This window comes from Amblyomma maculatum, chromosome 9 (assembly GCF_055883805.1).
Source record: "Amblyomma maculatum isolate TAMU_Amacu chromosome 9, ASM5588380v1, whole genome shotgun sequence".
Taxonomy (NCBI): Eukaryota; Metazoa; Arthropoda; class Arachnida; order Ixodida; family Ixodidae; genus Amblyomma; species Amblyomma maculatum.
In genome coordinates, this window is record NC_139352.1 from 26,387,751 (window position 1) to 26,411,298 (window position 23,548).

The following is a 23,548-nucleotide window of genomic DNA, read 5'->3' on the forward strand; positions in this document are numbered from 1 at the left end:
ATCACCCTCGGCCGTTTGCAGCATGACGTTTTCAAGCCACGCGCAGAGGGAATGAGAGGGGACAGTTCGGCGACGGCTGGTCTAGGGCAGCGCCGCGCCCATTCTTGAAAGGCGCGCGCATCTGCGGTTATCGTTTCCCGCGCGCCAGCTCGTGACGTTTGCAATCCATGTGCATGAATAAACCAGAGAGAACCGGTGGGAACGAGAGGGGAAAAACGCGATGGAGCAAAGCGCAAAGGTTTGCACGCGCTACGCATGCACACCCTTCTTAATGGGCAACTTGAATTAAAAATGCTTTTACTGCTCTCTCACGGCACTTGCAGCAAGCTACTTATTCCATGCTTTAACCTTTTGTGTGACAGCTGCTTTTGTTTCTCACCAGAGGGTTTAAATTGAGTGATGTCTCGGTACGTAAGAAGCAAATACTGTTCGATTTGGGTGGCTGTGTTCGCAGTTCTTGTGCATATTCTCCAAATTTTACATGAGACAACCGATGATTTCCCTGTACTTCACGAGTCTTACTGGGAATCCTTTCTTTATTCTCTTCACTTTGGCATAGGCACTAGCGTGTACAAAATGATGAAAAGTCAGATGTACAGTCTTTGTCAAAAGTATACGGCCCAAGGATTTTATGAGGCTCGTAATGAGGCCAGTAATGAGGCCAGTAATCTCTCTTATCTAAAACAATGCCGTTGGTGTGCAGTGTCAACTCCAACCACACGGAGACGGACGAAGGTCAGGAGACGGCCGTGTGACAATGGCCTCCAGCGCTCGGGCAGCACAAGCTTTGGCTGCCCGGTAGCGCTGCCACTGTCGTCATTACCCAACAAGCTAGGCCCACCCAAGACTCGGTCCTCCTCCAAGCGGCAACAACTGCTCCAAACTACCAGCCGGGCATGCCGCACTCCGCGCTAGACTCTGGCACCCAGCTCCTACAGAGCAGCGGAACGACTGGCGTATGCATTCCGTGCGCAATGCTCGGGAACTCTGCCTTGGCACCGTTCGTTTCCTGCTGGCTACACAAAGAGAAATGCGAACACGTGAATCTGTCGGGCGACAGAGTCTCAGTGTAAGTGCTGTCGGCTGTCGCAGTGATCAGTGCTGAAGTCACGAGCTGCTGCCTCTTAATTCCTGTGTCTGGAGGTGCGACGCTCTGCATAGCAAGTTTGTGAAAGTGTTGGCCTTAGCTGCCATCAGGCCCCATCGTGTGCCATTTCTTGTGAGCACTGGCCAACGTTAGCACCTGTTCCCACCGCACAACAGTGCGCATAGTGTAGCTGGCCAGGCTGTGTTCACTGTGTGTGCACAGTTCGCAAATCTACTGCCGATTGAGAAGTCTGAATGGTACCTAAAATATGTTGATAGTCGCATACAAGGAGAGCAAGGGAAGATCTTTACTCTAGGGCTGATGTGCTGCGAGTATTTCAGGTGTTGGAGATAGAATCCAGACTTAAATTACGTGGGATCATGGCAGGGCTGTTAACATTTGGAGTGTGCAGTTTGACGGCATTTGTGTTGCGTGCCTACATTGTATGGGGAGTGGGTGTATGGTATTGTTTGCTGAAGCAGTGTTGACTGTGGTTAGTACAGACCTCTTAAATACCAGCAAGTGGGGTAAAGGCAGCTGAAAAAAAATATGAACACTGGAGGACTAGTCTTACTTATGAAGACTGCAGTACCAGCATGGTCTTCTTTGTGATGAAGTCTGACTGGCCGCACTTAGTGAGCTTCACCTCCAGCATTAGGCAGCTCTTAAAAATTGAAACTTATCACCTTCTGTAACAGTGCAGTATATGAACTGCTATTAATTTTTTGTTCCTATTTGCTAGATAGTTAGGGGGCTAAGGCTGTGTTAGCACCAGTCCATAGGAAGTGGCACTGTACCAGTTTTCTAGGACTTTCATGGAGAGGTCCAGTGGACTGTGGACGAGCTTAAGTTTTTTTCGTATAGTGTTGATTCATGTTGTTTTTAATCTATGACGAAAGGCATTCGTTATGCAATCGGCAGCACAGTGAGCAACAGCAGCAGTGATATCTGGTTTGGGAAGGAATTTTAATTTGATTGGGAAAATAAAGAAATAGTAGTCTGCTTATCACTTTCGTGAAGTAAGCTGTGATAAGGCCTCCCCAGCCAAGTAGTGTCATTGCCTGCATTACTCTGCAGCCATTCTAGTCTCTGCTTACTAGCATTTGCCTACAAGAAACCAGGCAGTGGTGAACTTAAGAGATGGCACTTGCTCAGTGCGAACAAATCACTATGGCCGAACTTAAATCTTGTTCGATGGGAGCAACTTGCTGCACAGTCGAACTTGTTTGTGTGCAATCTATGTGCTCGTTGTCCTTCAACCATTAGGATAGCATATTAGAAGTTAGGCACTTGTTTGCTTCAGCTCATAGAAGTTGGGATGTTTTTAATGTCCATACAACGCTTTTAGTATTGCCAGGTCAGTCGTGTTGTACTAAGCAGCTAAGTAGTAAATATAGAGGTGCCATGAAGGCACAGATTAGATATATTCAGATGCGTAGACTCTCTGTTGAAGGTGTAGTTTTGCCTTTTTCGCTTTCTCTGACTCATGCCTCACCAACTGTGCGACCATGCGTGGTTCATTTTTTTAGAGCCTTTTTCGAATTCTTTATGCGCTTTTCAGTATGTACGGAGCAGTGTTTTTGTGGATTTCTAGCCTTGCTGTTTTTCCGTCTCTCGATTCTCTCAAGTACATTGTGTCACATTTGGAAGTTTTTATCCCTGACCTTTCTCTCATTTGCCAGTTGATGTGCTCTGTCTGATATTTAATGTAATGCATGAGGTATAAATGTCTGGAGCGAGCTTTGAGGGAAAGTGTTTTTATTTATATACCTTTAGCTTTATATAATAAAGGAGATCATTTCTCCATTCAGCACATGTGACTGTGATGCTGTCTCTCAATTGATGCTCTCTGAAATTACACAATTGCCACGGCAGTGTTTGTGCTCGAGTGTGCCTAAACTTTCGTGTGGAATTTCTTTATTTGCTGTCTAGTGGAGAACTGTAAACAGGATTTCGCATTGTGCTTTCACCAGGCAAGTCTGGTCCTGACAGCTGAGCTTCAAAGGCTGAACAAGAGCTCTTATGCGAGCTGATGTATTGTTCATATTTTTAATGCAGGGACAGGTGCAGATTTTATTGGAAGAAGTTAACTGTGTGTAAAGTGTTTCTGCTAGAGTGATCACGCTGTTTGTTTTGTGAGGGCATCAAAACTGTATGGCAATATACAATTTCAGATGGATAAATAAAATGTCTTGTGAACAACTTACATGCCTGCATTTGTAAACAGACTTAGGCTGTCTATACTCCCTAGCTAGGCTGAACCGGATGATAGCAGCTAATGTTTGATGATGTAGCAAATGGTCGTTATTTCTCCAGCGTCCACTCAGTCTTCACATGGCACTGTCAGCCAGTCAGCCTGCCAGCACTTGTTAATACAGTCGAACCCGACTGAATACAGTTGAATCCGGCTGTGTTGAACCAGTTTACATCGAATTACCCCATGTATCGAGCAGTTTATGAACTTATGAATACTGTAGTGTTATAATGAGAATATATAGCAAAAAAGTATGGATAAATCGAACAAAAATAGCAGCTGCGCACAATATATTGAAATTCCAACCACGCAAAACTGCCCCAGAAGTTTTTTCACGCTGCGGCTGAGCAACCTTCGCCAGCACCTCTCCTTCCCGCTCCCTACAAAGTGTTCAGCCCAACCACGCTCATGCGGTACTGGTCTTGCTTCCTTAGGAGTCACCCCCTAGCAAAAGTGTTTGGTTCGACTGCTCCCTTTCGTGTTTACTCACAGCCACGTGCGCCTGCGTGTGATTGCCTCACCAACTGCCTTACTTTGAAGATTGTGCACTTTATTGCGTTGTGGAAACGCAGTGCTTGTCTTCTTCGTTTGAGATGGCTGGCATGAAACGGCAGAACCTGCCAATATTCTCAAAGCTAGAGATTATCAGAAGAGTTGGAACGCGGAGAAAAGTCTGATGTCGCCGCAGCGTACAGCATCCGTAGAAGCACGCTGAGTATGATACTGAAAAATACTTAGACGGAGAAAAGGCCTGCTGCTACTAGCGCTCAACGAGTATAGACAGCTGCATATGAACATGTGGAGGCAACAGTGTATGAGTGGTTCGTAAATGTTAGGTCGTAAGACATCCTTGTTTCTGGCCCAGTAGTTGAACAGAAAGCGAAGGATTTCACTTTCATGCTCAACAGACCCGACTCCAAAGGCAGCTCAGGTTGGCTGCAGCGTTTCAAAGAGCATCACAGCATTATCGGCCGTGCTGTCACCGGTAAGAGCTGGGCGGTGGACGCTGACAGCATGCACAAGTGGATTGGTGAAAACGAGTGACATTACAGAGTGCCATCCCCGTGAGTGATATCTTTAATGAGACAGCTTTGTTCTGGCAAATGCTTCCAAACAAAACGCTGGCCTGTTGTGATGACAAGACCCACAGCGAGAAAGTCAATAAAGCCCAAATATTTGTGTTACTTGCCATCAACGTCGACTGGTCAACCAAGCTTCAACCACTTGTGATCGTAAAGAGCAAATCTCCATGATGTCTAAAGAATGCACTTTCTATTCCAGTGACCTACAGGTACAACGGAAAAGCTTGGATGACAAGCGAATTTTTTGGCAATTGGCTCAAGTCCTGGGACAACAACCTGGTAAGCCAAGGCAGAAAAGTCTGCTTACTCTTTGATAATTGCTCTGTTTCCCATTGCAACATCAACAGCATCGAGCTTCGTTTCCTTGCGCCGAACACAACTTTGGTGCTGCAGCCTTTAGATCAGATTTCATTCGTGCATAAGGCAGGCTACAGAGAGCGCCTTGTGCAATGGCTATTGCTAAACTTTCGCACTGGCCGGGACTTGAAAACTGACCTCCTAGTTGCAATAACCAGGTTGAACACATCATGGAATGGCGTGAAAAAGAAAATCTAGAATTGCTTCCGCCACTGTGGACTTGACGTTTCAGGCGAGTCTGGCGTGAGCTCATCACCCCTAGATAGCGGTAAACCACTCGAGGAACTTGATTTGTTTATCCAGCTGTTCGGGTTCCCAGGTGCCGTTTGCGATGGGACACTAGCACCAGGCTTCGCCTCTGTCAATGGCCATGTTGTGACTACCGGAGAGCTCGCTGACAAACACATTCATACTGATCTGGCTAGTGATCTCTTCGGCTACAGTAACTGCAAGGACCCAACAAATTCCAACCCACCATCGTGTTTCAATGCACTTCATGCGCTGAACATTGTTCGCCGCCACTGTGCGTCCATAGAAGGCTGTGGTTTCAGCTGTTCTTGACAACATTGAGAAGTGCATACTAAGTCATGCTTTCAAAGTTAAAAAGCAGAAGATTGGTAACCATTTCTCGCGCTAATACTCCCGCGGTACATGTATTTATCAAATAAAGAATGCTTTCTAATGAGATGCAATTTGTACATTGTCAAATTCTTTAAATGATTTTATATATCGAATTACACGATATATCGAACTAATTCCCATTTTTTGCGAGTTCAATATATGCGGGTTTGACTGTATACGAGCCACAAACAAAGAGCACCAGTGTTGCCAAGTTAGCAGTCTTCCCGCTAAATTTAGCAGGTTTTTACACCTTTTAGCGGGCAAGAATATTGCAACACGCGACTTTTAGGCCTAGTTGGCTGATTTTTTGGTGGTTTTTCGTGGTCCAACAATTTTCGTTAAACTAGTGAATTCAATAAATTTAAATTAATTTCTGCTAGAGGATATCACTGCAAGTTCATGGTGTCACCTCAATGTCAAGGTGGTGGATCTCTGAAGACTGCCAATATGCCCCGAATGGATTTATGCGAAATTTTTTAATGCAGTCATCGAGTCGGCTGCTGCCGGGCATGTGGTCCGGCAGTCTCGTGCCCGTCAAGTGTGCAGAAATTCAGAAAAGAGAAGCTGCAGGACCCAGAGTTTTGTGGCTGGATACTGGAAGTTCGAAATGCAAATAAATGCTTGTTTTGTAGTTCGTCATTTGTGCCTTCTATAGAGGTCATGGTCATGAGGGAACTAGAAAATAGTGCTACCATTCAAATGCAATGAAAGAAGCCCACTCTTGTTAGCTGGAACAGCTGTGGGAGCACAGCTACATTCCGTGACGAAGTGAAGTACAGCGATGCTCCTGACAGAATTCTTCGAGAGATGACAAATAACAGTTTAACTAAGCCGAATTGCAAAGGCAGAGTATGAGCGGACAGTCGTCCATAGAATGCTTGGCAAACCAAGTAGAAGCAGACGTCTTGTTGCAAGTGAAAGTGCCTGCAGTGTGTAGTCGGGAAAGAAAGTAGTTCTTTTGCACCTTAAAGGGTCACTGTCCAGGGAAGGCCCTTTTAAGCAAAGGAGCCCAGTGTTTCGATCAGGTACCGGAGATAGTCTGTGCAAAATGCTACAGTGACACGCGCGCCGCAAAGCATCGAAAATACAATTCAAAGCTCTCTCATGCTCTCCTCCGGGAAGCCAGCTTCCCCGTTTTCTGCGCTGGCCCGACGGGCCACAGCAATGACGTACGTACGGTGAACGATGTCCATTGGTCCGTCTCGCTGACTGACGGGAGAAGGATGGGTGTCTACCGCTCGCATTTCAGTTCCAGGCAGTCGCTGGACGCGCCCCGGACTACTTGCTGACAGGTGTCCAGCACTCGATTTTTTTCGGGTAGCCCAGAAGCTCCACCCACCAACACAGCCTGCTCCCCACTCCATGCTGATCAGATACAAGTGTGCAGAATGCCTTTATAACAATAAATAGCCCATTGGCAGCACTGTTCTTATGTAAACAGGAATTTAACAATCAGGTGAAATTACAAGGTCGAACATTTTGAGGTGTCTTGCTTTTTTTTAGCCAAACATTATAAAGCTGATTTTGTTTGCCATTGTGATTGGTTAGCCCAGTGGTATAGGCATAACCACGGCATAACCAGTTGTTACAGACTGCCATGTTTAATGAAACTTCTTACCTGTAGTCCGCTTACAAGCACACACTGGTAACTTTACCTTCCACTTTTTTCCTCCATACTGCACCACCTGCGAAGTGATATCCCATCTTCACGTACGCACTCTTGATCACCATTTGTGTGAGTGCCCACACCTGGTCTGTATCCCACTCGTTCATACCCAGAGCTTTTAGATATTACCAGCTGGGAAACTCCGCTTCAAAAAGTGACTGGTTTTAGTACGCACCTTTCGGGTGTCTATATATACACCTTTTCACGGTGTATCCTTGAACCAGCGCGCCTGCACTCGCACTTCTGGCGTGGAGAGTATACTACCACAGTTGCCATCTCTCATTGGGCTGTGACATCGCCGACTCGCGCACCAGTAACAAGCCTACATCTGGGGTTTTCGAGGCGGCGCGCTTCAACTATGTCGCGCTGTAATTGAAAATCATCTGGCCGTAATTGCGCTGTCTACGGTTGCACTAACAACCAGTGCAAAAGAAATATTCTAGGCGTTATCGTGTACCCAGAGCACAGCATTCCACGAGACGAGTGCCGATGTGATATGTTTACGTTAAATTGTTTCCCCACGTCACCTGAACTACGGCGGCAGTGGATTGCTGCCATCAACAGGAAGGATTTTAATGTGACAGAATCGTCCCGTGTATGCTCGTGACACTTCGTCGGAGGAAAGAAGACTGACGAAAACGCTGTTCCTGTGTTGGATATGGGCTACAAGAGGAAAGTAAGTTTTTGTTGCCTTTCATTCACGACTTAGCTGGGCACGCATACTTTTGCTACGGGGTTTTAACGCCACCTTTTTTCAGGTGCTTGTTGGAAGGCGCCGTTTAGTCAGACGCACGTACACTCCGCCACCGAAGAAGGTATACGTTTTCGCACTTCGCATACATTTCCAAAGTGTGACAACTTGCGCTTGTTTACAGAAGCGGAGCTCTGGCTCCAGGACTGAATTGTGCAGCGATGCTGGACAGACAAGTGACGTCGGCGCGCAAGGCTGCCCAGATATGGTAAGTTTATTCTCTCATCTTTCTTAAGGTGCAATGCCCAGACATAGTCCGCCGGCTCGGTGAATGCGCGGAGCAGCAACGTCGCGAGCCGGCGAAATCAGTCACGCGGAACCCTTTCATTTGCTTCGGGAAGTAGTTTTTGTTTTTTTGTTTTGTTTTTTTGCTAGCATTTGTGACAAAGCGCAAGCGCAAATTACGTCTAGAATACCTCCTTGACTGAATCTGCATGTCAAAAGACATCCTCATAGCAGTCCGTACAGTGGTCTTCATATTTTTCCGAAGCTCTGCAATGGCGTGCTCTGTGCCAAATTTGCGACATTCATTGGTGTCTACACGTATCATTACCGGCTTCAAATGAAGAGAAGTGAGGTGGCATTCAATCCCTAGACCACTTAATTGAGTGTCAAGTCACAGAAGATACTTTGAACGCTAACTGAAATGTTTTGGAATTTTTTTTATATTTGTCTTGCTAATTAGCAAAATAACAATGCAGCATTAAGCAAAGGCTCTGAAAATATTTGCCCTTCCTGTCTTATATGCATGTAGGGGCATAATTTGCTTATCCGAGTGTATTGCTATTTTTTGGCATGGTTACCTTACCTAACGGTGCTTTCAGAAAAGTTCTTGCCTTCAGCTGAAATCTCAAAAAGTAATACATCTAGGGTAAAACTGGCATGTTCAATGATGTCTTTGCATTCACTGCGAACATGGCTAACAATGCATGCAGCAAATGTTGGTACAGGTTAAATGTTTGCTGTAGATGCATGAGGAGAGCACTAAAAGGTCAAATTGTTATTGCTGTGCAGTCTATGTTCAGTGATGAGGACACTGAAAGACCACTTGATGAGAATGGCGCTTGTTTGGCAAGTGCAAACCTAGCATGCCATTTAATGTCCAACACTTTCTCATTCCGAAGCCCATTTATGTACATGTCAGGGCATCCACTGATAGAGTCCTAAATCACCAAATCATTCCCTTGTCGGACACTTTGAATCAGTTAGGTATAAAGTAAACCAAATTAAAGCTCTTCAAAAGATTTTCAGTTTTGTAGAGAAAGGAGAACTTAAGTGGCCATGCTAAGGTGCGTGAAGTAGGAACAATCCCTACAGCTGGTGTCAGTGGTGTCATGGAGGCAGCTGATGACATGGCTGAGGAGCCGAAATCAGATGAAGGGGCAGCTGCTGCAGTAAGTGCCTTCTTAGCATCAGCTCAGCGAGTTCCCAAGTGACCATGTTATCTCTAAGTGCTACACAAATTTTGCAGGTGAATGTGCTTAATAACTATGATCGACACTTATATGCATTTTTCTTTATTGCACTCATAATGTAGATGCCATGACATTTTAAACACTTGTAGACCTGTACATTTGTGTAGAAGCACTCAGTGATATGGAGGTAAAAAGGGCTTTAGTTATTTGTCTGGTAAACAGCACTTGTAAGAGTCTTGGTGCAATTTTTTTTTCGGATTCAATTAAACCACGCAGTGTTCACGGATTCGCTTTCAGACAGCTGATGACATGGCCGAGGAGCCGAAATCAGATGAAGTGGCAGCTGCTGCAGTAAGTGCCTTCCTAGCATAGCCCAGGTGCCCATATTCCCACTAAGTGCTACATAAATTCTGACAAGCTAATGTGCATAATTCTATGATTAGCAGTTTACATGCATTTTTATTTATGCAGGTAGTACCCAACATGCCTGAGGAGGCAATTCCAGACGTAGTAATACTTACTATGGCAAGTGCCCTCCTATCAGCTGCATTCTGTCTCTTGTTTCAATGCTGATCAGAGTTAAGCGGTAAAGAAAGGTGGAGATGTCGGCCAGGGGTGAAGAGACCCTGGCCTGCTACTCCACTCTGGGGAAGGGAGAATAGGAAGTATGAGAGAGATTGTGAATGGAGGGTGATGATGGCACAGTACAGTGAAGGATGGGAAAACTGTTTTGTCAAAACTGCATGTAGTTTCTACTTGTGGCCCAAGTTATTGAGGGCAGCACACACACACTTGGTAGCACTCATCTCACACAGCATGCTACACATCTTCCACACACACACCACTTGTCATTGCCCGCACACTGGCACAGTTAAAAAGAGCTCTCTTCTCACATGCCGTCTCCAATACACGCACAAGTACCATGCAGTGCACCAGAAAAAGCTTGAAATGCACAGACATGTTTCAACACAAAAGCATATGCATGTGTGGTATGCACTGTAAAGTGTGTACTTGTACACAGCACAGCTCACATAACTGTCACAGGCAGAAATTTAGGCCTGTTTCACTTAAAAACTCAAACAGAGCCTTCATCGTACGCCAGTTATCAGAGTTAAGAGATAGATGGCTGCTCTCAGAATGCACATGCTATGACATGTTAAGCACTTGCAGCTATCTCTGTGCTGTACTAAGGACAGTTGTGCTGTAGTTTATGTCACAGCACCCTGTGGTAACACAGACTTTTGTATAATGTCTGGCGAACAATGCTTGCAAGGGTTGCGACTTGAAATTTTGTTCAGATTTGATGATAGACAGATCAAATTCTTATCATACCAGTCTTTCAATGCTTTGGGGAAATGCTACAAGGTCCCCATGCATATTAGAAGCCATACCGAGTGAAACTGCTTATTACACGGCAGCTGACACTAAATTCACAATGTTTTTCTATAATGCAGGCAGCTGCTGAAATGGCTGAGGACGTGATGAACGATGAAGTTACACCTGCCTTAGTAAGTGCCTACCTGCCTCCAGCTGTGTGCTATTCTTTTAATGTTAGCCATGGCTAGGATAGATGGTTGGACCCAAAATATAATCTCTGATAAATAAGAATAGAGCATCTCCGTGAAAGGCCCACGACTGATGCCTTAGCTTGTATAAAACCAGCCTGTAACTTGGAGATAAAAGGGATAGGAGCATTATTATGACAAGCATGCAGTCAAGGTCAAGCATCAGACTGCTAGCAATATTGACACACATTGTTGTTCCATTATTCAGGCAGAAACCGAGATAGCCGATGAGGGGATCCCAGATCAAGTGACGCCTGCCATGGTAAGTAGCAACATGCGTATGTGCCCTGCACGATATCATTTTAGCATTAGTGCTAATGGGAAATGGTTGCATTCATAATGTGCAAGCTCTGACGCACATAATTACGTACTGCCCCGCTCCGGTGGCTCACTGGTTGCGGCACTCGACTGCTGAATCCTAGAACATGGAATCAAATCCTGGCTGCGGCCGTCGCCTTTCAAGAAATTTCTGAAGCCCTCCCCTACGGCGTCCCTCATAGCCCGAGTTGCTTTGGGACATTAATACCTATTTGTGTATCAGTGGCAAAAAATAGTTGTTAACACGCGTATGGTTTGCAGGTGCTAGAGTCGAGTTTGAGTATCATTCACCTCTATTCATGGTGATGACCTTTTAGAGTGCTAATTATGATGTGACATGGAGACGGTGATTTTTGAAACTCGTATGGCTAAAAGTAATTCTCGAAATCATATCACAGGCTAATCAGTCAGTACATTATCCAATATCCTTCATCATGTTCGCATGATGTGAAGCGTCAGTCCCCAATGTGTCCCACAATTGTTTACTCCTCTGGCTCACCAGAAAACATTTTATCAATTTCGTGAAGAGAATGTTTGGCATGCTTAGAGAAAATTAATGATTCTGTTGTCAGATTTTTATGGCTGCTAATGATTGGGTCCACCACAAGACGAAACTAACGTTCATGTAATGGAAGTCCAAGCGGCCACCACTAGCTGCTGTGTAGCTGAAACATGTAAGGCAATAGTTTCTTGAAATGCAGAGGCCATTTTATAAACCATCTACTCCTGTGATTCAGCCGAAAATGCGTTTGTTGCATAGGGCAGCCATAAAAAACTGAGAAGTTTAAGGGTGTGTCACAGCTTCAACAAAATGTGGCAGGCCACAAGCTGCAGTCAGGAAATGCAGCTCTGCATAGATCCTCTATCTACATCAAAGTCCACACCTGGCAACTTATTACCAGTTCTTCTTTTGCAATGAAAGGAAATTCCTGTTATGGGCATAGATTTTCTTTCGACCAGTCAGGAATGTGGCAAAAAGGTTCCCATCGTTGGAAAAAAATCTGTTACTAACTTGAGGGCATTTATTCTCTAGGAGCAGGGTGCATCGAGGGAGACTGAGAAGTTGTAAATTCGATGTTTGCAGAAAATATGTTTCATATTCAAGTAAAACTTGTGTAGTCGTACATTTGTTGCACATTGACTTTTATGCTTCAACTTGTTCACAGCTAGCGTTCATACATGGAGGTGAAAAGTATTTCAGTATTATTTCTAGCAAATGTATATGTGCAGTTTGGATAATCACCAGACTCTTGCCACTCTATTGGTACATTGTTTTGTAACTTATTTGGTGTGCTAGTGACTCTCGCTACTTTTTTTTTTATGCAGGAACAACCTGCTGAAATGAAAACAAGAGCAACTCAGTGGGAAGATATGTATAACGGCCACTGTTACAACAGACCTGGACTGCAGACAGGGTCATCTAAGCAGCAGCTGCTTGCTGCAACATTAGGAGAAGACGATTGTGTCTTTTATACCGAGCTGGCCAAGATTCACTTCCACAACTTAACTGCAGCAGTAAAAGTAGAGTCAGAAAAGGCATTCACAGTGCTGTCCTATGGAGACCAGCTACTCCTCACCCTCATACGATTGCGCCTTGGCCTTCTCTACGGGCACTTGGCCAGGATATTTCAGATATCTGTGGGAAGTGTTTTTAACATATTTAAACATATGCTATCAGTGCTCTACAGCATCATGAAAAAGGTGGTATGGCTGCCAAGGTCAACCATTCAAAACAGTATGCCACAGTCATTTATTGACAGTGGCTACGAAATGACGACATGTATTGTGGACTGTTCAGAGGTGAACTTACAGTGGCCAAAACAATTGATGGCGAGGGCTCAGACATACAGCAGCTACAAGGCTCATAATACTGTAAAGTTTCTCATTGCTATAGCGCCAAATGGCTATATAATGTTTTTGTCGCAAGCTTATGGAGGACGTGCATCAGACAAACATATTACAGCCAACAAACAGCAAGCTCGAAGACCATCTCAGCCCTGGAGATGAAGTCATGGCCGATAGGGGTTTCACGCTGACGACAAGCATGATAATCCAAGGAGTGAAGCTAAACGTGCCTGCCTTCATAAAAGGTAAGGATGTTACATAAAAATTTCATAATATCTGGATTGTCTCATGGTTATGTCATTTTACAGGGAAGCCGCAACTCAGTGAAGAGGAAGTAACCAGAACAAGAGGGATAGCTTCCGTGCGCATCCATGTGGAGCGTGCCATAAATAGGATAAAGACCTACAGAATATTTAAGTAGACCCTGCCCATCAAGTCCAAGAAGATGATTAGTAAAATCATTTTTGTTTGTGCATGGCTTTGCAACCTGAAAGGCCCTTTAATTGCTATCAGAAAGGAGCCCATGTCTGATTAAATTTTTGCAAAGTGCAACAACTGAGAGATTTTGAGGACATTGTTCAGTTAAGGGCAGAGTAGGTTTTGAAAAATAAAGAATTCTTTTTGTCCACTGTATCTGTCTCCCCATTGCTTTTTTTGCATTCACATGGTGAATGCAATGGTGAAATATTCACGTGGCGACAACCTGGGAAGGCACAGAATCACACTTGTAAGAACCTCGCTCACACGTATGCTGCAAGCTGTTTTCACAAACATTAAAGCTGATTCTAAATGATGCAAGAAATTTGCTGTGGTACCTGCTAATAAGCAAACAAATGCAGGGAAGATGAGGGGCTTTGTTATGAAATACAGAAGAAAGGAGCTAGAAGCCAAGAAAGCATAGGGGAATTTTTTTATTGTGAAGTAATAATCGAGGAAGTAACTGGCTAGAAAGTAGAATAAAAGATAACCACATGTCGCTGGTGGGAACCGAATTCAGAGGTCGTAGGTTTGGTTCCTAGCGGCGACATGTTATTTTTTTCTTCTACTTTCTAGCCAATTACTTCCATGATTATTCCTTCACAATAAAAAAAAAAAAGTTCCCCTGTGCTTTCCTTAGCGTCGTGGGTTGTTAGCTCCTTTCTTCTGCGATACTTCCATAATTTTTGAAAATATAGAATACTTTATGTAACCAGCACCATTAAGTAAAGTAAGCCTCCATGCTTTGCAAAATGGCAATGACTGCCACGGGTGGCACCATAAATAAAACATGCATTAGCTTGAGACAATGTTTTGTCTCAATGCCAGCCAGGTACAGCTAACTGATTAATGAAGGTTCCCTCCTGCCCCTTACTACTCTCTCTTGCCAACCTGCCTTTGTGTCTGAAGGAAAAGGTTATGACTTGGCCAGCTTCCTACTGCAAAGCTGCAAGTTTGCCTAAAGTAGCCACACGATATATCTAAAGCCATATTGCAGCAATGTTCTAAGCCTAAACTTCCAAAAAACACCCTTTCACAGCAGATGATGTGGACAGATTTAAAAAAAATAAATAAAAATTCCCCTTGCACATGCTCAAAACTCATCACCAATATCTTGAACAAGAGGCCATGATAATTCATTAACCATTGTGCTATGGAGCAAAGAACAGTCAAGCAAATGTGGGGACACGGAACAAATACATGTGGGTTTACTTTGATGAGCATTTTCTAGAATGGACTGGTACTGATTGCAGCCGACAACACCAGAACATGCAAGGTATTTGAACTTTAGAGGCATTCTGTACACAGCTTTCCAGTTTATAAGTGCACAAAAATGGGGAACTAGGTGGATGCAGTTTCAAATATAAGGACTTGTAGTGGTGCAACACTCATTTAAACGAGTTAGTTCACCTTGTAATATCATTGTGCCATTTGTGCAAGCAATGCAATGTGCACTTAATTGCAAATATTTTACAAAAGGTAAATACGGATGCAATGTACACACCAAAAAAAGGAAAACAGTAGACATCATTACACATAAGTAGCAGTGCATTAGTCATGGAGATACTGTCACGGCACTTAGCAGATCACAGAGGGCAACAATTCTGCTGCAACCAGTGCAATACCCACATTGAGCCTGCAATAAATTAATATGCAATAGATTATTATGCAATAAATATGCAGACCAAGAATTTCTACTCTTGGAGCACTTCCTTGTAACTTATCAAACTTGCAGTTCACACAATCTTGAGTATTCTGCAGAAATGATGAGCCGTCCTGCCACATGGCACGTTTCCAATTCAGGTAGCAGGTGACAGAAGTAGAACTTTTGCAGTCGTGGCAAGCTTGAATTCACAAATGTGGGTGCAAAAGGCACTTCAACAACAGTTTCAGTTTGTACACTCCACATGTAAAAATAACAGAGATCACGGCCTCTGGAATTGAACTTGGGCATAGTAACCGTTCGGCCCGTTTTCAGAGAGGATGTACTTTCCATCCTTCTCTTTTACGTCATGCCATCCTGACCGCACAAGTTCCAAACAGTCCATCACATGCGGACACTTGATTTCTAGTACGGCAGGAGCTGTCTCAAGGAGGCCATCGGGAGACGCAGAGAGCCAGGACATATCTGCACATAATATTGTCCCGCACTGTGTCACACTGTGTCCTGTTTTTCTTTCAAATTGTGTACTAGCTACTGCTTCATACTTCTGGCCATGTTTCGTAGCTGCATTACCAGAAAACGTGGGACTGATGATAGCATTCACTGCTTTGGTACTTGGTGTGCTGCTTTTCTTGGGCACCTTTTTTATATTTGACGCCGTCAATCTAAGGCACCTTGCCATTGCCCAAAGTGGGGTATTCTGGCCTCTAGTTTCTTCCTCCAGAGCTGCTGTAGCTTTTGCTGATAAGTTGACAAACTTGTCATAGAAGGCACAGCATCGAAGGCAGCTGGCTGGTAAATCACTTATGGCTTCATGGCTGTCATGTGGTGCAGCTTTTTCTGAAGGTCTCCTCAGCTGCCGTGGTGCCGCATTGAAGGTTGCATAAAGCTGTGTGCCTAGAAGTGCAATGAAAATACACTACATTGAAACAAAAATGGCTCTTTAACCTCCATCCAGATAAAATACAAGAGTTTAAGCTTCATTTTATTGCTCCAAATATGCAAAAAAAAGGCTGATGTGCTTGTGATAGCAAGTTAGACTTTGCAGCCTGTGCTGACAAACTTTTTAAATATCAGATAAATTGTAGAAATAAGAGTAAACTTGAGAGAGCAGTTCAAAATCAAGCATGCAATTGTCTTTTCGCAAAACTGCGTGGGAACATTTAGCATATGCCGTTTCCACAGCAGGCAGCCAAGTAAAGACAGAAGTTAGAAACAGCTGAGCAGTTGTGCGCACAATAACAAAATGTATAATACCTAGACTAGTGAACAGCTGAGGACATCCTGATTCCTGATGCATTTTTTTTATTTCTTCCACCGATAGTGGTGGTTGAATGGGCCCAATCTTAGCCTGGACTCCAAGTTCGACTGTCGTTCTCTTGAAGTTTATGTGGTCAAGTGTACTGGGCTCAACGTTGCGCTTCGTCCCTCTTTTCCACATTGCGGCAGCATTTGTGCAGGCTCTTCCAGTGGAACCACGAGACACAGCACAGTCCACTTTCCAGAGTACAGCTCCCACATGGCTGCATACCCTGGCCTGTCCAGCCATGCAGGTGTAACCAGCACGCAGCACTTCACCCCTACTTTGTGCAGACACCCATACTTGATGCGGCCTGTTACTTACAGCCTGTGAGGGCGTCACTTCAGATTTAAGTAATACGATGTCATCGTTCAATTTGTGTGAAAGTATTTTCCCCACCCGCCCTGACTGCAGGTAAAGCTGCAGAGACATTAGTCTGCCAACCAAGATCCGTATAACTCGTGCTATGGTCTTTCCAGTTGTGATGTATGGATGCGAGAGTTGGACTGTGAAAAAGGCTGACAGCCGAAGAATTGACGCGTTAATTGTGGTGTTGGTGAAGACTCTTGAGAGTTCCTTGGACTGCCAGAAGATCAAATCAGTCGATATTATCGACCATAAACCCTGACTGCTCATTGGAGGGTCAAATTCTAAAGTTAAAGCTCAGCTACTTTGGTCATCTGATGAGAAGAGAGGAGTCGCTGGAGAAAGATTTGATGTTGGGAAAGGTTGAGGGTCGCCGGAGAAGGGGTAGGCAGCGAACGCGATGGTTAGATGGCATCCTCGAGGCACTGCAGATGAAGTTATGCGATGTTAGGAAGATAGTGAGAGACCGGAAAGCGTGGCGTGACATGGTCCATAGGGTCACGAAGAGTCGGACACGACTGAACGACTGAACTGAACTGAACTGAATGATTTATATTCCCTTACTTCACGTAGGTCACATGCTTTTGTCTGCACCAAATAGTAGACAATATCTGGCCTCCTTATTTATGACCAGTCGCGCATTCCGACCAGTCTTGGATGTCATCTGGGTGGGTGTACCCCCCCCCCCCCCCCCCCCCCATCATGATCTCTTGAAACAAAAACAGCATTTAGTTATTGCCACATTTCTCTTGCATAATATAATTTTCAGATCCTGAATCCAAAAACTCATTTTGACTAAGCAGTGCAAAAATCCGTCTAAGGGAGACAACAGTTACTACTGCCGATTTCTCAGTATGCCTTATGGCACACTTCTTGAATGAAAAATGCATGCAGCCAATCCAGATTGCTGCCTGAATGTCAGTAAAATGGTTAAATGCCCAGTGCAGTAATCTAAAAATGGAATGAAATGGAGCTATGTATCAGTGCACTAGCTACTAGCAAAATTTGCAGTGAAGAAACTTATTTAAAGCCATTTTTCAAGGAGGTCTCGCTCACGCAATGCAATTCCTTCACGTACGCACTTTCGCTCCTTCAGTCGCACGGGCCACGGAACGCGAAGAATGGAAGTAAATGTAAACACGCTCTCATGTCGTAATAAGCATTACCATTGTTACCACATGCTCAACCTGCACCGAGTCTATCACTACCTGCTGTTACTGAATGCGCACCGCGGATTAACTTTCCTGTCCGCGGGAAAAGCGGTGGTTTTTGGGTGGTGTCTTTAATATTTTTTTTTTTAACAAAACTTGCTTGGTACAGGATTGTCTAGTATCAAAATATAGAGGAGGAATTCCTCTTTACAATGGTGTGACAATCAACATATTTATTGAATAAATGACGAAAAAAACAAAGGACACTAGCACTATCAGCAAAAGATTCTAAAAAACGCGCACACAAAAGCATCAAAGTTTCTTAACACAAATAAACATCTTTTTAAAAGTATACGTTTTTTACAACAGGGACCAATGCAACATTGCAGCGAATTCTAGCTTTCTGTGTACAGTATTCGCTGAGTTTTCTTGCTGTCATCTGCGGAAAACACGACTCCCTGCGCTGTCGGTGGCAAATAATATTAACCATAAAGCCGCGTTCAGACTACGTGCGCATCCGTCGTAAGTATCGTATTTATCGCAGTGCGCATAGTGGCTGGAACTCCCGTTTACGTAGCTTGCGACCGCGCATGTTCACACTGGGCCGTTCGGTAAGATGCGTTCTTTACGACCGGCCAATCAGCGCTCTCAACATGGCGCTGGTTAGCAAGCGGCTGATAGCGGAGGTCTGGGCTCTTCAAGCTCAAAATGAGATGTGAAAGAAAAGACTGGACACACAAATAAAATACGAAAAAGAACAATGGGTATATTAACAATTAACAACTCGATTATAAATACACTTCGTTTCACACACGCACGTTCGCACACAGTTTTCAAACGTCCGCTCACCGTGTTGACGCACCGCTCACTCCTTCGCACATTTCACGCGCCCGCTCTCACTGTCGACGTACTGCGCACTCCTGCTCGGTGTCCCGTGATCGCACTCTCTCGCACCAAAACGCGTACGGTCCGCCTGCATCCCTGCTTGCGATTTTACCAGTGCCCCGGAGCGATCTTGGAGACGGGCCGGGGCGGTGACTCAAAGGCCGTACTACTGACTCCAAACAATGAGCCGGGGCGCGCGGCAGACTCGGAAACGTCCGCGGAACCTCGTCCCCCCTCAGAAAATGCTGTTTTCTTTTTCTCTTTTACGGTGAGCTTCTTTCAAACTTCGACGAGTCCGCACCAGCTCCGTTCTGCGGCCCGACCGCAACGTCTCCCCGCATCGGCCTTTCGCTGCAGGCCAACTGTTTCCTCACTTGTCAACGGAGCCGATGGGCTGCGAGAATGCACGGGGATGAAGCGGGCATCCCCCGCCTCCATAACCTCACTTTTCTAAACTAGAGGAAACATTTGCTTGTTGAGAGCTTGTTCGCGCATGAAAAAACGGATTGATAAACCACTTACTACTTTGACTCAGCGCACTGGCAATTTGCAGCCAGGCATCGTTTTGCACTTCTCCCTGTGCGATTTCAGCTACTCGTAGTAAAGACAGTAGAGAGCCGGCCTCTGCCGAACTTTTTTTATGAGAGGCTGATAATTCCACAGCGAAGATTCCGCACTGCACATGATCAAGCTGCGGACAGACACAATCACCGACACAGACACAATCACCGACAAAACACCAATAACACCGGCGAGCCGAGACACTGCAGCAGAGTAGGAGCGTTGGATGATGTCGCCTACTAGTGGTTTGAGCGCGAAATCTGAAAGGACCGGAAGCCCCGTGACCGGAAAGGGAAAACCGAAACGGCTGTGCGCATTGGTCGCGCGTAACAGACGTATCTGTAATAGTCGTAAAAGTCGCGGGTCCTCCGAGTACGTTGCGCGCCGCGTTCAGACTACGTGCGCAACGCACGTATCGTTCGTAAGGATCGTAAGCGTAAGCGCAAAAAACGTAACGTGTCTGTTCAGACTGCTGTCGTATTGAGCGTAAAATGCGCAACGTACTCGGAGGACCCGCGACTTTTACGACTATTACAGATACGTCTGTTACGCGCGACCAATGCGCACAGCCGTTTCGGTTTTCCCTTTCCGGTCACGGGGCTTCCGGTCCTTTCAGATTTCGCGCTCAAACCACTAGTAGGCGACATCATCCAACGCTCCTACTCTGCTGCAGTGTCTCGGCTCGCCGGTGTTATTGGTGTTTTGTCGGTGATTGTGTCTGTGTCGGTGATTGTGTCTGTCCGCAGCTTGATCATGTGCAGTGCGGAATCTTCGCTGTGGAATTATCAGCCTCTCATAAAAAAAGTTCGGCAGAGGCCGGCTCTCTACTGTCTTTACTACGAGTAGCTGAAATCGCACAGGGAGAAGTGCAAAACGATGCCTGGCTGCAAATTGCCAGTGCGCTGAGTCAAAGTAGTAAGTGGTTTATCAATCCGTTTTTTCATGCGCGAACAAGCTCTCAACAAGCAAATGTTTCCTCTAGTTTAGAAAAGTGAGGTTATGGAGGCGGGGGATGCCCGCTTCATCCCCGTGCATTCTCGCAGCCCATCGGCTCCGTTGACAAGTGAGGAAACAGTTGGCCTGCAGCGAAAGGCCGATGCGGGGAGACGTTGCGGTCGGGCCGCAGAACGGAGCTGGTGCGGACTCGTCGAAGTTTGAAAGAAGCTCACCGTAAAAGAGAAAAAGAAAACAGCATTTTCTGAGGGGGGACGAGGTTCCGCGGACGTTTCCGAGTCTGCCGCGCGCCCCGGCTCATTGTTTGGAGTCAGTAGTACGGCCTTTGAGTCACCGCCCCGGCCCGTCTCCAAGATCGCTCCGGGGCACTGGTAAAATCGCAAGCAGGGATGCAGGCGGACCGTACGCGTTTTGGTGCGAGAGAGTGCGATCACGGGACACCGAGCAGGAGTGCGCAGTACGTCGACAGTGAGAGCGGGCGCGTGAAATGTGCGAAGGAGTGAGCGGTGCGTCAACACGGTGAGCGGACGTTTGAAAACTGTGTGCGAACGTGCGTGTGTGAAACGAAGTGTATTTATAATCGAGTTGTTAATTGTTAATATACCCATTGTTCTTTTTCGTATTTTATTTGTGTGTCCAGTCTTTTCTTTCACATCTCATTTTGAGCTTGAAGAGCCCAGACCTCCGCTATCAGCCGCTTGCTAACCAGCGCCATGTTGAGAGCGCTGATTGGCCGGTCGTAAAGAACGCATCTTACCGAACGGCCCAGTGTGAACATGCGCGGTCGCAAGCTACGTAAACGGGAGTTCCAGCCACTATGCGCACTGCGATAAATACGATACTTACGACGGATGCGCACGTAGTCTGAACGCGGCTTAAGACGTTGTCACCCTGCAGATAACAGTTGTGACCTTCAGAACAGTGATCTCTTCCGATCAACGCGCAGCAAAACCGGAAAGTTTTGGGGAGCGAACATGAAACTTGTTGAGGCATGGCTGTCGACGTTCCAGGTCGATTTGACGTAGTTTAGCTGTCAGTCTGAAGAGCTGAATTCGTCTTCCGAGTCATCACTGCTGCTGTTCGCATCCAAAAATTAGCTCTCCGATGCGTAATTTTCCGCGGAAATGCACATTTGCGCGCAGCAGGAGCGCGCGACGTCGACGCCATCCGGAGACCATCTGGACGGGCGCGGCACGATAGAAAAATTAAATCAAAAGCAAAACTGAAAGAGGGGTTCCTGTATTTCCCATTCGATGACGCCACTTGTCAACGAGCGCTTCTAAAGCGGGAAAATGCGGATCGTGAAACCATTGATCGCGGGCTATCGATGGGAATAGGCGCGGACAGGAAAGTGTTAAGTTGCCCCGGAAAATGCGCAGCTCCGCAACTTGATGGAGCGTTGTTGCGCACTAACACTGCTGCCTACAAAGGAATCGGTTCGCAGTAAACACGCTCACCATTGATCAGCACACTTCGTGACGAACTCGATGCAGTCGACGACGACTTCGACGAGGTGCAGGCACCGCGGGCTTCGTTCTCGTCGCTCATCGTGATCGTGTAACTAGATGCCACCTAGCTACTAGTTATGCTCCGCGATAGGCAATGAAAGCAGACAACACGGCAGCAAAAATAAACAACAAAACTTCATGGGCGTTGAGCATTCACACGAATTTCTGTTGTACAAGCGAAGCAAGGTACTACTAGCGCAAATTGGTTGCCTCAGCCCAGTATGGCGCTCATTCTTCTTTCCGCCGTTAGGCGTCGCCGAAGTGCTAACATGGCGCCGCGCAGAGGCGAATTTTGAAAAGGTCAAAGGTTGCCGCAGGTCGCGTCGCTCACTGACGTCGTCTGCGAAGAAGTCCAGCAGGCACTGGGCGTCCCTCAATTAAGCGACGGCTCCAATGACTTCGACGGTTCTCACGCAAGAGCCCATTGCAAAGAGCTACGCTGCCGCATTAAACTATCCTGCTCTCCGACGAGTCGCGTGAGGATACTTCTGCTCGCACCGAATTCCCGATAGGGGAGAAAACTTGAGCCAGGGGGCGCGGCGCCGCTCTTAAAAGTTTCCGTGGAGAGATGCCCCCATCTGCATGGAAAGTCGTCAGGCATTTTCTCGATTTTCGACTCGTGCAGAGAGGAAACTGCCGCAAAAATGGCATCCCTCGGCTTCTCGTCAGTGACCCAGGTTGTTAAGAAACCCCTCATCGTTAAAGATAGCTAGGTCATTGATTTCCAATGGCAGCGCTGCAGCAGCGAATTTCCCCAGGCGGCATGCTTTGTACCTTTGTAGGGAACGCGCCGAAAACATACACCACGGCGCCGGTAGCATCGACTAAAACGTCTGTCCCCAAAGAGTTGAATAGGCCTCTTTCAAGTGAGCAGTCACAAAGAAAGGAAGCTCCCCAACCAGCGCCGGAGCACTCGTCGCTGTGTACAAGCTAGCGTATCGCTTATTTTCAACGAGAAGGCGGGACCCTTCATTCTCTGAACAACATGGACAGAGAAATCAAGAGGTGCCGCCTCAAGTCCTTCAAAATACCTGTCACTTGCCTCTCGCCTTCGAGTAGCGAATTCGCGTTCGTTTTTTTCTTTTCTTTTTTTTTTTAAGTCTAGGCCTGCCAACAAGCGCTCTTTGAAAACAATGTCCGCGGCGATCAATTAATCATAATTTCTCGCTTTGGAAAGCACAGATAAGAGAAAAGCAAAAATAAGAAAACCCACTGGCAAAGAGCGCCGGCTTTGCGCGCGCAGACGCGCGACCTTTCCCCCTCGTCCTCTCCTTCCCCTGCTCCGCGTGCACGTGCGGCTGAACGTGGCACGTGCTCCCGAGCGAGCGGGCTGCGCAGACTCCGCAGCCAGCCGCGCGCAGCGCGGGTGCGGATGCGCCTAGGCACGTGGCCTAGCCACGGCGCTCGCTTTCAGCTCCTCCGCGTCAGTTGCAACCGGCAGGTCCTGACATTTCGCCCCTTATAGTTTATACAAAGGCCGTGATCAGCATCGAACATTTATCGTGTACGAGGAATAATATAAAGTCAACAATCCGCTCACGCGCGCGCGCGCCTTCGTCAGTGCGGCCGTGCACGGTCGATTGGAGCTTCGGGTACACTTCAACATTTTTTGCCCCTACGTTTTGTACAAAAATAAACTTACCAGGCTATGCAATGTGCCTTTGAATGTTGTAAGCAGGTGTGGCGCGACCTACCGTGAATGCGTGGTGAACTGTTGGGTGG

General features: G+C 46.1%; 2 protein-coding genes and 1 pseudogene across 4 annotated transcripts in view; 2 read left to right on the top strand and 1 right to left on the bottom strand.

Moving 5' to 3' along the window:
• Positions 1–3,293, top strand: part of Nmnat (nicotinamide mononucleotide adenylyltransferase) — a 29,729-nt gene extending 26,436 nt beyond the window's left edge. The window contains exon 8 of the mRNA XM_084578424.1: positions 704–3,293. Coding sequence (XP_084434550.1) covers positions 704–755 — 52 coding nt within the window. The 3' untranslated portion in view covers positions 756–3,293. The remainder of the gene's footprint in view (positions 1–703) is intronic.
• A 6,542-nt stretch (positions 3,294–9,835) lies between these two features.
• LOC146178626 (uncharacterized) lies at positions 9,836–13,223 on the top strand (annotated as a pseudogene). Its single transcript, XR_014700981.1, has 3 exons — positions 9,836–10,741; positions 11,007–11,060; positions 12,443–13,223. The product of XR_014700981.1 is annotated as an uncharacterized LOC146178626 (transcript).
• On the bottom strand, positions 12,911–22,007 carry LOC146178627 (uncharacterized). Of its 2 annotated transcripts, none has more exons than XM_084578427.1 (2): positions 21,776–22,007; positions 12,911–15,998 (listed from the first exon to the last, which is right to left on the bottom strand). In XM_084578427.1, exons 1-2 carry the CDS (start codon positions 21,864–21,866, stop codon positions 15,364–15,366), a joined length of 726 nt encoding a protein of 241 aa, XP_084434553.1. In that variant the 5' UTR covers positions 21,867–22,007; the 3' UTR covers positions 12,911–15,363. The 2 variants fall into 2 exon arrangements, with proteins under 2 accessions (XP_084434553.1, XP_084434552.1); XM_084578426.1 differs by lacking the exon at positions 21,776–22,007 and adding an exon at positions 16,359–17,430.
• Positions 22,008–23,548: the final 1,541 nt, after the last annotated feature.

Bases quoted from the DNA above. Each gene is read 5' to 3' on its own strand.
- LOC146178627 (XM_084578426.1), bottom strand. From the start codon at position 17,037: ATGAGCAGTCAGGGTTTATGGTCGATAATATCGACTGATTTGATCTTC. The intron at 15,999-16,358 runs GTATTATACATT...TTGCACTTCTAG, and splicing joins TCAGCTGTTCACTAGTCTAG to GCACACAGCTTTATGCAACC.